The following is a 14577-nucleotide window of genomic DNA, read 5'->3' on the forward strand; positions in this document are numbered from 1 at the left end:
CTCCTTTCATCACTGGAGCTGTCAACTGCTGAGAAAATGTGGCTCTTTAGGTAGCATACACTGAGTTTAGTATAGCTTTTAGCTGAAAATGGCTAACTGCTGCTGTACCAGTAACACTAAAATCAACAGTACAAGTGATATAAAATTAGCAAAAACAGGCTCCTAAGCTCTGTAGAGCTGTCTGTGTGATCATCACTTACATCTGTGACTGATTTCATTTAACAGTCCAAAAAATGTGCCATACAGAAACAGACAGATGTATTCACCATGAGCTTCAGAAAAGGTTTTTATTGATAGTCTCAAATCAAGACATCAATGGTAATGGAGAAAAAACATAACACAACTCCAAATCAAATGCATTGCTGTCCTTGTTGCTGTCGCAGTCATTGGTACTGGTCTCAAACACTCGTTCAGATCATTTTTCAGAAGAGATGTCTTCTTCATGTTCAGATCAAACTGCTGTAAACTTTCACCCTGACAAATGAACTGGTCCCAGAAATTTCTACCACACTATGAATGCAGTTCTGTTGGTTTTTATTTGTTTTAATCCAGACAGAAGTGCTGTCCTAACACATCTCCCCCTCCTTTTAGTAACTGTGTGGCAGTTTCAAACTCCAGTGGGATGCTCTTGATCTGAGGCTGCTTCAGGTCTCTCTCCATCAGCTGGGGAACATTGGACACATTATTCATGCTACCCAGATGACAATGATTGTGAGATGAATATTAGCATTATTATTAACTTCCAATTAGTTTCCATACACTAATAGACATTATTGTGTAATTTAAACTACTAAACACTACAGAAACGGATTAAGAAACCAGTTAAGTTCGGAAGTGTCACATCACCTCATATGTTGTTATCTCCAGCACCTCACTGATGTCATCCTCTTGTTCTGGCAGGGGTGTGTTGATCAGCATAGCAGCTTTTGCCACGTCTGGATGGTGATGCTTCTGCAGTGTCTGCAGGAAAGACGAAGAAAAAAAAATGTAAAATTAAAATGGAAATAAATACTTCCATAAAGTGAGGCTCCTAAATGTATCTGATATTCCTCATTTCTCTCATTTTCCAATCAACATTACAAAAAACTTTGGCTGACACAAGCCATGGCTCAGTTATAGTCAGTGTCATGGATGATTCATTTGTGAATCCAAAACCCTCATAAACTGTACACACCTTAATCTCCCACAAGCTGCTCTCTAAGGCACGGCACTGAGCAGGATCCTCTTCATCCATTAGATACGGGTCCTCCAAAGGCTCTGTTGTAATGAATAGAATTTAACATCCATTGTATTATAGAACAGCATCGTACATCACAGTAAAATTCTAACAAACAAACAAAATATTATAATGAGTCTGACCGGTATCTAAAAACCCCTGACGTCCAGATTGTTTCTGGACTGAAATGAATGAAATTAAAACCATGAACAGAAGTGTGACTGGCACTCACCATCTTCTGTGCTGGGCTTGTGAATAAGGACTCTGCAAGACGGGTGGCGACGGATCAGGTTATAGATGAAGGGCAACACTATGAGGAGGGCTGTGGCAGGTGCTGTTAGAGCCAAGCGAGCCAGGCGTTTCGCAAACGCAGCCACCAAGTACACTGGCAAGTGACTGAAGGTAAACATAAACAATTTAATAGGTAACTTGAAAGTTTAAAGATTCCTGATACAGTCAGTTTTTAATTACAAACACACATTTTCCCTAGTAGCTATTGCTGTTGTAAAACTTGACCTGCAGTTACATCGGTCAGGCTCATCAGTGGTCAGAAATAAAAAGGTGCGGTTATACTGTATCTGTAACTTAGACACTGCAGGTCAACAACAAACAGTATTAACTAGAACTACAAATGTGTGAATTGAAGGTCAAAAAAAACTTTCATTGAAGCACCAATGATCTCACCTGGAGCTAAGGAAGAGGTTAGCTAGGTGGAAAAAGCGTGCTCTGTACTTCACGTGGAAAATGGAGGGATCAAGCAGATTATACAGCTTCTTGTAGAAATCAGGGTAGTCTCTGCAAAAACAAACAACATACAGCACACTATTTATGTAATTCTAAAATATTTTTTCTATGTTTGTCCTTTTTAGAGTGAGGATGCAGCCTGTGTTCAAAGGTCTACAAAATATTCCTGTAATTAGTGTGATAATGACAAGTGGCCAAAAAATGTATTTTTCATATGATACTCACAGGTTGTGTTGATGTATGAGGACAAAAAGGCCATTGAGGGCCAGCAGGCTGATAGCCCCACCTGTTCATCAAACACATGAAAAAATGCCATGATTACAATTCATCATCTTATATAAATAAAACATCCAAGAGGCCTCATGTAAAAATGCCACTATGGCTAATTTAAAGTAGTAAATGAATACTGTCACAACTAACCAACTTCATAGGCTGCAGTCAAGAAGTCAATCATCAGCGTGGGTTTACTCATGTGTGGCAGGATAGAGTCATGCAGGATCACCAGGACCTTTTTATACATGTTGCTTGGCAACTACAACAGAGAGATGAGAAATTAATGAGACACAGTGCATAGTGACATAGGTGTGTACAAGCAACACATTTTGACTGGAGAAAATTGTTTAAAGAAGTAAAAGCACTTTAACCACAGCAAGACTTGTAGCATATAGAACAACTTTAGCATGAGACGAACGCGTTTTGGCTTGTGGTCTTCAACAGTTTTTATAATACCTTATACTTGAGAAAGCCCAGCCACATCCTCTCAAAGACACGTTTGTGTTCCTGGAATGAGGTATAGCATTTAAAGTCATACTCAGGATATATTTTAGTTGCAAGCAGAAAACGTCAATGTCTGATTAAAAATATGTAACTTACATTCAGTCTGGCAGCTTTCCAGTCCTCATGCTTGGCTGAAAAAAAAATCACATTTTAGTTAAGTACAAGACATTTAAAAATTTAAATAGTACGGTAATTATTCTGTACACGTTTCTTTTTAATGGGATTTTCCAGCGTAAAATATTGCTATATTACTGACATTTTGCTAGCTCTGACTAACATTATGCTACTGGACATCAGTTCTTCTTTGCCACTCAACCACTCTCTTTGCCACAGCAGCTGCTAGTGAAGCACAGCCCTGCATATTTCCTGTGTCACCCAATGGATACGTTAAGGACAATTATAAGTTTGCTGACATGCTTGAACTCACACAAATTGCTTGCCATTTTCGGATATTAGCTACTCATGCGGTACAAAATCAGTTTACAGTACACACAGGCCTTTTTCCCCCAACACTGTGACAGTTCAGCATCATTGCAAAGAACAAACTCACACTATGGCATTGTGACAGTGTGAAAAAGCAGCTCTCACCTTCCTGTTTGACCATAAAGTTGGTGAGTTCTGACTCCTGGCTTGGCACACTGATGTTGGACATGAGGGTAAACACATTGCTCTGATATACAGGCACCACTGCCTGAGAGGAACAACACAGGCCATCAGCATTCAGCAAAACAAGTTAATATTCGCAAACTGCATCTAAATTGTGCATTAAAAAAGCACACTACAGCATGTGAGCTCAGCATCTCCTACCCCTTTGGTTTTGTCCATGACTTGGCCCAGATTCTCTCGGATGGAGCTCATGACATAATAGCGAACGTCATCCATCTCAAGGAACTCCTGGAACCTGGAGATCAGCAGGGAGTTGTCTGCAGTTTTTGACAGCAGTCTGTCCACCACTGCCTGACCATGAAATAAGAAATACCAGAACTATCAGAAGGTGCCTGTGCCACAAATGGCAAAAAGGTTGATGTTTTCAAAACATAAAAAAAAAATGACTTTTTTTCTTTTAATTGCTGAAATAAGAAATTATTGAAGTAATATTGATGTGACATTAAAGAACAGAAGAAGGATACTGTTAAACCCTCCTCTGATGGCCAGGTCACATGATATAAAATCCTACCCCCATCAGTTCTCTTGGGAAGCTGTAATGTTCACTCCAGTCCAAGTCCTCGAGGGGATGTTGTCCTTCTGCTGCAGCAAACTTCATCAGGCAGCAGAGGGCACTCTCCTGTAACCAGACAGTTATTTATTAAAAAAAAACAAAGAACACACAGACAGCTTTTCCTTTTCACAGGTCCCCAGGTGCATGATAATGGGTAATTGTTATGCACTTGCACACTAAAATGCAAAATCAGTCAGTTAAGTTAGTTTAAAGTTGACTGGCATCAATGAACCTGAGCTGCTGCCATGACAAGATAAAAGCCAATAATCAACCACATAATACTGGATTCTCACACACTACAATTATTTCCATGGTTTTCAGCAATAATAATAAACAAGTTTGCAGACACTAGTAATTCTAACAGGGCAAAATACAAGTGTTATTATTAAAGGGGATGACTGATTCCAGGATACTGGTAGTAATAACAGTGTACCTAGTCACACCTGCCATTTTCATTTCAATGTCAAGCCCCACACACAATAAACACCTGTACTGCCTTAGTGAGAAGTACAGGAAAATAACAGTGTCACTGCACATGTGTAATTACTCACTTTGATATAACGTCATGCCTAAAAGAATTTGCTCACCTGTGTGACCCTTCTCTTCTCTGTTAGTCTGAAGTAAATGTGTGACTAAAGAGACAAGAACCATGAGCCGTGTGTGTCTGTGAGCACCACTTCCAGTCAAGTAGAAATCAGACAACTCACCTTGACTCTGTGGAGCTCATGGCTGAGGTGCTCAAGCAGCATCTCCACACAGCTGTTGTAACGGTGTCGCATGAACATGCGGTACTTCTCCTCAGCACTATACCCTCCTGAGCCAGAAAACACACACACAGTGAAACAAATTATATATAACGATATGATTTGCTACACTTGAGAGAGTATGTAACCATGTTCTTGTCTGATGCACAGCCATGTCAAACCCAGAGCAGTACAAACATGTATGTTATTTCATCAGAGATGAAATGTAGGACATTAATGATATGTGTTTATGACAGGACTTTAATGTCATGTCATTTTCAGCACACGTTTCACTGGATATCCCATCTGTCTCATGAGATGCAGGCACAGCAGTGCTGGCGTGAAACTTGCCAACATTACCTCAGAACTAGGGTTAATTATGAAGGATTCTCAGGCCATACTCACCACCACTCAACGCCTCCTCTTCTCCAGGCAGTTTTCCTATATACAGATCTTTCCTCTCCAGCAAGGTGCAGAACAATTTGCTGCACGCGTCGACAGCATTGACAACATCCTTCTCCTTTTCTGACTGGAAATGAACACGGAATATTGCAGCATTTAGTTTTAGCAACCCAGAGAAGCACACAACCTGTTAGCTCCCAACAAGTATTCGGTTAAGTTGCTCAAACGAATATGAGTGTAGCTTTGTTATGTGTATTTACCTCAAGGACCTCAAGGATGTCGAAAACGTCGTTGGCATGTTTTCTGCTCTCAAATACACTTCCGACTTTGCTATTTAAGTCAATTTTAGCTTTTTTTATACTTTGTTCTGTTGTTTTTGCCGAACTCACGTTGCGTTTTTTGGCCGGCGCCATGATTACTGAGTGGTGTTTCGTTCACGTGATATTCATAAAATACGAAAAACAAGACTCTAAACATCATGGAAAAATCGGACATCGTAAAAATTGGTCATGAACGTAAACTCATACGTAGAGATGATTGTTGAAATATTGTCGCATTAGGGTGTGGATTTAGTTTTTTTTATTTCACTGCCGTGGAAATACGTCATTCACAGTTAAGTGGTGGGGGGCTAATTCACTGTAAACCTAGAGGTCTTTGAATGCAGCGTTAGTCCTAAACACTCAATTGTTGTTGCGCCACATAGTGACTGGAGGGTGAAGTTTTTACTCGCTATAATACTAAAGAGCAATAAAGAATCAACAACGTTCAGTTGCATGTGAACTCTACAGTCACCGCTATGCCTCTGATATAAAAGCTTCAGTGTCCACTTTTAGTACTGATGTTGACTTTTTTAGTTCATACATGCCAATAAAAATAGACTAAAAATGAAAGGCTTAAATTTTCTTATTACAGTTCCAGTTTATTTTAATCAGCATTGTTGAAGGTTTCTGTTAATAATTTTACTAACACTAACATAAATTTCAACAAAGAGCATTTAGTGGCCGTAAATTTGCATCATTAAGTAGACTCCTTAATTTAATTGGCATCTCTAGTGCTGTTTTTAACTGGTTCAAATCATACCTCACAGACAGGAAATTCTATGAAAAGTGCTATACAAATAAAACTATTATTATTATTATTATTATTATGCTCCATCATGTACATCTTTAAAAAGAAAAATAGTGTGCCTTGCACAACTGCACTACTGTATACACCTTTAACTGCTCGAATGTTTGTTTATTTATCCTGAATAGCCAGATGTTCAGATGTTTATCCTGTATAGCAAAATGTTAAGATGTTTATCCTGTATAGCTTAGTTCTTTATTTTTATTTCACTATTTTTTCTTATATTGTTATTTTGTATTGTATTTTTGCCACTTACTTGAAAGTCGTTCTTTCATTACTTGAAAGTAGTTCTTGTTTTATTTTGCATGTCCTTGTGTGTCCACCTTTTGAGCTGCTGGAACTGCAAATTTCTCCTTGGAGATGAATAAAGTATCTATCTATCTAAACTAATAACCAAGATTTTACAAATACTTGGCCCACTCTTGAGTGTTTAGCCCTCATAGTAGCTTCAGCTGAACTTTAAAATGCTTTCTTGCATGAAAGGTGGCCAGTGGAATTTGTCCCCATTCTCTTACAGTGGAGCTGTGGTAAGGTGAAATTTGCTTTACAGCCAGTATGGACAGGAGAAATCATTATAGCAACCAGTCACTCTTTCCATGTATATATAGGTATGTAGCTATTGTATTACGGTAGACATGAAAAAACCTAAACTTATTCTTAAGGGTCAGCTTAAAAGGCAAAGAGTGTAGTAGCTTTACTAACAACCAATACTGAGATGCAGGTTGGCAGCAGGCATCTACATTCAGGGTATAATAAAGAACACAGAGGCTTGTATTATCCTGCCATTTGTTTAATAATATTTGTATGAGAGAAACAGAATTTAATCCCCTAAAAAAAAAGTCAATCTTGGAAGACACACTAAAAACAAAGCCAATCCCAACAAAACAGAGAGAATGTATTGTGGAGAAAATGTCTCTTCTTTCAGCAGGCAGGGTGACCTAATCGGAGTCATTTCCTGCATCTGCATTGTCCTGTGGGGAGAGCAACAATTAATAAGAAAATTTAACAAAATGGATATTTAATGTCAAACAGGTTTTAAATAAATGCTGTTACTCTATTATAAATGAATTGCCTTGTATTTATCATTCTGATTCTATTTATAATCTCACACTGATGTACTTTAATGTATTGTGCTGTTGTATATTGTGGATTCACTGTTCTGATACCTGTTTCTGGTCCTTGCTGTCTTGTGGGTCAGTAGCTGTGGCTTCAAAGTCATGGATAGGAAGTGTGGACATCCAGCTGACCATGGAGCCCTCCTGACACTCTGTCTCAACAATGGTGGGGTAGATGTGATCCTCCTTGAAGGCCTTGATCACCTCCTCCTCACGGTCCCATTCCAGCCTCTCATGCAGCCCGTCCCCTCCGAATCGTTTGTTGTACCGGTCAAAATGAACCCTTTCCAGGACCAGCCCCAGTCCTGGAGCTTTGGGCACATCCACCTTCTCCTGTCCCCAGCTGCGCTCCATCACTTCCTCCTTTGCGTAACCTTTAATCACCGCAATCACCAGGCCGATCATCTTGCGGATTTGGTGCAGCATAAAGCTCTGGCCTCGCACAATGATCACCGCAAACTCAGTATTGCTGCAGATGAAAGGCTCTCCGCAAGACATCTCTGTGATGTAGCGACGGGCACTGGGGTCATTTGGAGCCTTCTGAGAGGTGAAGTTATGGAAGTTATGGGTGCCTTTGTAGAGAGCAAACAGACGGTTGACCCTCTGAAGTGTCTCTGGCTCAAGGCGAAAGGCTGCTATATTCCCAGGATCATAGTCTTTTGGGGAGAAGGCCACTGTTGGAAGCATATAGGAATATGTGCGACCATCACAATTGTTTTTGGAATTGAAACCCTGGGTGACCCGTTTAAGACCTGTCAGAACAAAAGTAAGAATGAATTGCTTAATGTTAAAAATCCCTCTTCTCCACTGGATTATTAGAAACAACTAGCGTCAACATTCTTTAAGATGAGGCATTCATCGTCTTGGACTTCTTATTTAAAATGTATAAGGACAGCAAGGACCAATGTCTCACCTAGCACTCTGATCTGAGCTGGCAGATGCTCATTGATTTTTTCAGTGATGTCGTCTATCAACCGCACCTTTAGAGACACCACTTGGCCAGCCGCAGACACACCCTAGACAAGTTCAATCAAAAAACACAGCTTGTCAGTGACATTCTATCAATAATCATGCCAACTCTTATCATCAGCACCATTTACATTACAGTTGTTAGGCATATAACTTTAACAATCAACACACAACAATTAGGTGTCACAATGCAGAGGATATTTGATTCACGTTCAACACTGCCTTGTTGGCCCAGGGCTGCAACATTAATTCCCATTGTGCTAACTGCACAAAACCATACCTTATCTGTTCTAGCACATCTTTGGAAAGACATCTTCTTCATTTCATCGCCATGGTTTTCAGGAATGCAACCAGATTTAATAAGTGCAGTGACAAGATCATCTTCAATGGTCCTAAACTGAGAGTTTCCAGGATTTCTCTGAAACGCAGAAACATTTACAATGTAGCAAGATTTAAGAAAATAAAATGCTTTTAAGAAAAGCAGCTACTATATGCACCTGCATTCCATAGTATCCCTTTCCAGAGTATGCCATGAGGAGGGCCACTTTCTTTTTGGGATATTTTTTTTCATCATCAGTGTTTTCCCCCTCTGCTTTTATTCTTTTTGTTCCCTGAACCCTCTCAGCAGAGTCTTCATTTTCCTCATTGGCTCTTTTCAGCAGCTTGGCTGTCTGCTCATCTCTGGATCCTTCACTCATCATGCGGAAGCACTCATAAAAGCCACCTGTGAGGATGACACGAAAAACAAAAGGGAATTTCAAAATCCTGGCAAACCATTAGAGGACCAGACTCATCCACAACCTGCAGACTGAATACATTCACACTGTCACATCGTCTTTGTTTGGTTGGCTTACCGATTCTCTCTAACGTCAGTCTCCGGTTAACTAAGGCACTCAACAGTGGTCGGATGTTAAACATCTGACACTAAACCATCCCGACAAACTCGCGCAGCTCAAAGATGCAAACTGGCTCATCAGCTGAACCACGGAAGCTAACGCGGAGGTAAACACAATATTCAGATAAAACTAACTTCAGTCATCCGTTGACGAAACATGCAATCTCCTAAAAACGTAAGGCAGCTTTTTCAACGTAAATTTTAATAACTATACTTTTAAATATTTATAATAGAGGTCAGATTGTAGCTTTAGCTAACAGTTCTGTGATAGATGCGGCAACATACACACATGGCCAATGTCAACTTTGACCCCTGATGTAAATATCGCGAGAGTCGTCCTTTTCTCGTGTATGTAGACGTCACAGTAGTGTGAACACCGGTATCCATTTCGTTCTTTAAAAATGAAAAAATGAATGAAGTGTAGACTCTGTGGGCAAAATAATGACAATGTTGTGTGTTGTCCCTGTTCGCATATTTAAGTCTAGGGATTTATGAGACCCTTTTCACATCCACGTACATGGAAAAATCCTGCCTTTTCACTTTTTCATTTGATATTTAATGCACCCCAGGACCACTGTTCTAATATTCCAACACATTTGCAGCACCTGATGATAAAGTCAGTCTCAGACGACTGTTGTCATAGAAGTCGGTTTAGCATGTGCTCAGAATGGTTTCATGTTTCTTTTTTTATTATTATTATTAAGTAGAGGAGCAACATAAAGGATAAACACAGTTCGCAGAGCAGTCAGAGAAAAATCCGCATGTAATAATATTTTTGTCCACTTGAGTGCAGCAAAATCACACAAGAGTCAGTCAGATCCGATGGAGATAGTGTATGTTTCTAAATGTCATCAAGTTGTATTTAAGTTAGTTAAGTCATCGGCTTTCACAGTAAATCTCATGTTGTTACACTCAGGAAAAATTGTAAACAGAATGAGAGTTGGTATGCTTCAAGGACTATCAGTGAATAGTCATGGCCAAACAACTGAGCTTTTATTACTCTTAATCATATTCATACACAGTATAATTTATCATGTTAATGCACAATACTTGTTTGTAATATACTGGATGTCTGTGTCCAGAGGTTTACCAAGACTTCCCCCCGCCTTTGCTCAAATCACCATATTGAACTCTTCATACAGTTTAAGCAAGCAGACATGATGAAGATGAATACGAGTTTGTTTTATAACTCCAGAGATGCACAGCCGAAGTCTTTCTTCATCATTTTTAGTCCATATAAAGAAGTCTCACTATATTAATCTACAGTAGCAACTCATCATAATGTTCTGTGACTCATGTAAGTGTAATGCATGTGTGTAAACGCAGAAGTCAAATCATGGTGTCAAAGAGGTTCAGCACTTCCAGAGCAGAGCGGTGTTTATGTCTCTCTGGAGGACACCACAACAGCGAGGGATACCGGTCACCAAGAGGCCAAACCTTTAGACTTTTAATCCTGGGATGGCCTAAGAATGCCCACTTACACTTTTTCATAGCACCTTATAAGGTGACCAACTAGTTTTCTGCTGAAAACCCAATGCCAAACATAGACATGCTATGGGAAAAGGGCCCCGGTTGCCGCAATCCCATATCACGCAAGGCATGTGCCCATTTTTCCAACAAATGCTGGTCTTACTGGACACCAGTGATTCTAAATGTGAAACAGTGATTCTTAAAGACCGGTAATGCAGCTGATTTTGCTGGATGAAACAACTCGTTGTAGGAGCATTTTTAGTTAAAGCATAACATTTCTTTACATAGCTTTCTCTTTGACAGTAGTAAGCAGGGGCCTGAGTGAGTGATCAATCCCAAAATTAAAACGATATGAAATCGTGAGTGTAGAAAGTATTGTTCAGTTCACAAGTGGTGATTTCTCCGCTCGGATGTCCTACAATAATGCCTCAAGTATAGGGTTTAAAGGACAAAAGAGTCTCTTAACTTGGTGGATTAAAAAAAAATATGTAATTTTCATTATGTGTCGTGTTAATAGCGTCTGTTGAGAATTTGCAGAAAGGTTCATATAACCCCTGGAGTTAGACATAAACAAAGCCAGCATTGTTTTATCCTGAGATGTCTCATCTGAAGTCCGAAAGAAAGAAATGAGTGCCACCAAGCTGAGTGCAAAGAAGGACTCTCCAGTGTCCACAGAGAGTGAACTGTCCTCACAGTGATCCACTGAGGTAACCTAAAACTTACCTAAACCCTTGAGCAAAGCTCGCTCTCCATAGTGTGAGTTGGCCACAGTCTTTTCTTACAAGGAAACAGCCACAGCAGAACCTTGATCAGGCTGGACTGAAAAGTGGCTGCCTCTTCCACTAACCCCACACCCAACAAAAAGCTGGGTTATCAATTAATTAAAAGAATTTGTTAATTGATGGTTAATTGTTGAAGCAGTTGCCACGCTGGCTTACTTATACGAGCTGTTGAACAAAACAAATATCTCATATTTGTCATATGTGGAAAGGGAATAGAGTGACTTTAACTTATGCTTTCAATGAGTGGACTTGAAAGGGAGAAGATAACATTTGTTTTTAACTGAATTCACACAGTGCCAGTCGCTCTTAAACATCATGATTTGTGCTTACTTAAGCAAAAATGCTCCAATTCTACAGAATAATGACCAAATTCATGCTTGAAAGCACCACATGATTTGTTTAATTTTTAAAATTAAGCATATTTGCACGCCGCAACCAAATGAATTCGAGATGCACTCTGAGTCTGCCTCGTGATAACTTTCATCCTTCTGCTATTTGAGACACCGTGTTCAGTTTTCAGCACCGTGTGAAATGGAGAATAGACTGTTAAGTGTCTGCTCAGTTTGAAATTGGGCTTTCAAAAAAGAGCCATGTTGTCATTAAACACAATACTTTCATTTTGGGAGTTTGTCACACTGCAGCATGGGGGGCAGCCGTGGCCTAGAGGTTGGAGAAGCGGCTTGTGACCGGAGGGGTTGCCAGTTTGATTCCCCCCACCGGACTGGCAGAGAAACTTGGGTGTGGTGGAGTATCCAGTATTCACTCCCCCCCTTCATTAGCCGGCTGATGTGCCCTTGAGCAAGGCACTTAACCCCCCAATATGCTCCCTGGGCGCCTGATGTGGCAGCCCTGCTCCTGTGTGTCTCACTGCATGTTGCATGTGCATGTGTGTGTTTCAGTAAATCAGCGATGGGTGAAATGCAGAGACTAATTTCCCAGTTTGGGATTACTAGAGTGAATAAAAAAAAAACAACAAAAGTGACCCTGACCTTGCCTCTGTTTTAAGGCAACTTAAGTAATACTAGATGTTACACATTATGTAATACATTTTAGGTTTGGAGTTGTCTGTTTTTTTGCTTGTTTGTTTGTTTTTTGTAGTGAAGCTTTGAGAATTTTATACATTTCTCATTTCTAAAGTTGCATTTTTAAGTGTATGAATGGCCTTGCCCCAGAACTAGTCAGTCAAATCACTTTAAAATCTAATGCACTTCAAGGGGAGCAATTAGTGGAGACTAAAGGCAAAATGCAAAACAACATTTGGTCAGTCCTCTTTTTCAGTTAAAGGCCCACAGATCTGGAATAACCTAACATCAGAAATAAAAACATTTGCTGATGCTAAAGCGTCTAATACCAAAGTAAAACTATGGCTTAAACTTTGCCAAATCTGTTGACACTGTGACACATTGGTCTCTATTTCTCACGTATTTCCCTTCCTTTTGTTGTTCTTAGTCATCATTGTTTTTATTTTTTTGTCGTTATTGTATCAGTTACTGATGGAGTGTTTCTGTCTGTTTTATGGTGACTTTCTATTTCTTTCTAAAGTAACAATGCCTACTTGTATCATCCCTGTTAAGTAAAGCAAAATAAATAAAAATTATAATAGGATCACTTATTTCCACATTTAGCATAGTTTCCTGTTGATGAAGGATAACAGCTGACACTACCATAGTCACAAAAGAAGGGAATTAGGAAATGTCCTTTAAGATATAAGTATGTGTTTTATAACATGTTGTTGCTTACTGGCATTCAAAAAAAAAATCCACAATGAAATATAGATATAGTAAAACTGTATGAAAGTAATGTTAGCAGAACAATCAGTGACAGCCTGGCTTTCATTCACTGTATTTTTCATTTGTATCTCAAGCTGTTCTGTGTCTGAATAGTTGCAGATGAAGGTTTTATTTCATTCTATTTTTTTATCAGGGAATCCCAACCGTCACTACAGGGACACATTTAGTCTTTCCTTGTCACTGGCCAGGAGTCTGATTGTAGCAGCACGCATTTATCACAGTGTCTGAAAATAACTTGTCTTTCAGACAGACCGCAGATACTGTCGGCTGCAAAAGACAGAAACCATCTCACACAGGAGCTATCTCATCGTCTGTCAGGATTTTGACTGTAACTGCTTAAAGGATTCTTTTTGTTACCTATGAGCATTATAGCCAAGTGAGGACCCTCAGTAACATCCAGGTGCAAAAAGGTTAAACATGTCACTGTCCAATCTGACTACATGGCATCATGTCAAAGACAACTTTTAGGAGTACTTTAACAGATAAATTCTTTTCTGACACTATGATAAAAGGCCATAGAGCAAATGATATGGACTGTGTTATGTCACTCAGTTGCTCTGTGAGTCTGACAGAGAATGGGATTCTTCTCACACAACTCCACACAATATAAGATAATCAAACTGATGTCTGGCAGCATTTCTTGGGAAAAAAGCAGGGATTTGTTAACACAAATACTTGCCACTGCCACTCAAAATAGAACAGAAGATTGAAGAATATTACACCTTGGTGAACAATGTAGAAATTGCTAAGTGGAACTATATGGAAATAAGAAGCTCAGTTATCTGAGCGGGGTGGTTTAAAATGGAACAGCAGGTTTTTGTTAATAACATCAGCAAATCTGGTGTTATTTGTGATAAACTGTGAGGAAACGTAATAATCTGAGATAATTCCTTAGTCTGTTACGGAGCACATAAAATACATCTGTAAAAAAACAGATCTTTTGTTTTGATTTCAGAATCTACATAGAGGAATCTTAGTTCTTCAAGTGTAAATGGACCACGGAAGAGACTGAAATTGAAGACATGACAACAAACTATTTACATTGCCAAGGGTTGTAAACTACAATCTTATGATCAACTAAAATATAAGGGGTCTGGATAGCTTTTGGGCTATTAATGTTACCTATTGTTGTAACATTTAAATTCACTATCGAATAAATCATGTGAATGGAATTTGACCCTTTTCTTTGTGAATATCATATTTCATTAATTTCAAAACTGAATATGTAATAGCTGTAGTCTATATCAGCAGTGTAGTCTGCAATTGTCCCTTCAGCTTTACCAAGTGTATGTCAGAAAAAATTCTCAATATTAGTCCAAAATATCTTTGA

General features: G+C 39.2%; 2 protein-coding genes across 2 annotated transcripts; both read right to left on the reverse strand.

Moving 5' to 3' along the window:
* Positions 1 to 278: 278 nt before the first annotated feature.
* noc4l (nucleolar complex associated 4 homolog) lies at positions 279 to 5514 on the reverse strand. Its single transcript, XM_041960578.1, has 15 exons — positions 5362 to 5514; positions 5105 to 5228; positions 4664 to 4770; positions 3915 to 4022; positions 3545 to 3694; positions 3326 to 3428; positions 2834 to 2868; positions 2690 to 2740; positions 2381 to 2492; positions 2186 to 2246; positions 1901 to 2011; positions 1449 to 1612; positions 1175 to 1257; positions 847 to 960; positions 279 to 663 (listed from the first exon to the last, which is right to left on the reverse strand). Exons 1-15 carry the CDS (start codon positions 5512 to 5514, stop codon positions 544 to 546), a joined length of 1596 nt encoding a protein of 531 aa, XP_041816512.1. The 3' UTR covers positions 279 to 543.
* Positions 5515 to 7011: 1497 nt separating this feature from the next.
* Positions 7012 to 9494, reverse strand: pus1 (pseudouridine synthase 1). The gene is made up of 6 exons (XM_041960650.1): positions 9165 to 9494; positions 8808 to 9034; positions 8591 to 8728; positions 8255 to 8357; positions 7393 to 8093; positions 7012 to 7197 (listed from the first exon to the last, which is right to left on the reverse strand). The coding sequence occupies exons 1-6, from the start codon at positions 9226 to 9228 to the stop codon at positions 7165 to 7167; spliced, it is 1266 nt and encodes a 421-aa protein (XP_041816584.1). The 5' UTR covers positions 9229 to 9494; the 3' UTR covers positions 7012 to 7164.
* Between the last annotated feature and the right edge of the window lie 5083 nt (positions 9495 to 14577).

Source organism: Chelmon rostratus, chromosome 19, assembly GCF_017976325.1.
Source record: "Chelmon rostratus isolate fCheRos1 chromosome 19, fCheRos1.pri, whole genome shotgun sequence".
Lineage (NCBI taxonomy): Eukaryota > Metazoa > Chordata > Actinopteri > Chaetodontiformes > Chaetodontidae > Chelmon > Chelmon rostratus.

Excerpts from the sequence above, each read along its gene's own strand:
- noc4l (XM_041960578.1), bottom strand. The coding sequence starts at position 5,514 with ATGGCGCCGGCCAAAAAACGCAACGTGAGTTCGGCAAAAACAACAGAA. Across the intron at positions 1,613-1,900 it reads AACCTCTTCCTTAGCTCCAG|TCACTTGCCAGTGTACTTGG; the intron begins GTGAGATCATTG and ends GTTTACCTTCAG. Across the intron at positions 1,258-1,448 it reads CAAGCCCAGCACAGAAGATG|AGCCTTTGGAGGACCCGTAT; the intron begins GTGAGTGCCAGT and ends TCATTACAACAG.
- pus1 (XM_041960650.1), bottom strand. The coding sequence starts at position 9,228 with ATGTTTAACATCCGACCACTGTTGAGTGCCTTAGTTAACCGGAGACTG. Across the intron at positions 8,729-8,807 it reads AGGGATACTATGGAATGCAG|AGAAATCCTGGAAACTCTCA; the intron begins GTGCATATAGTA and ends TCTGCGTTTCAG. Across the intron at positions 7,198-7,392 it reads ACAGCAAGGACCAGAAACAG|GACAATGCAGATGCAGGAAA; the intron begins GTATCAGAACAG and ends CTCTCCCCACAG.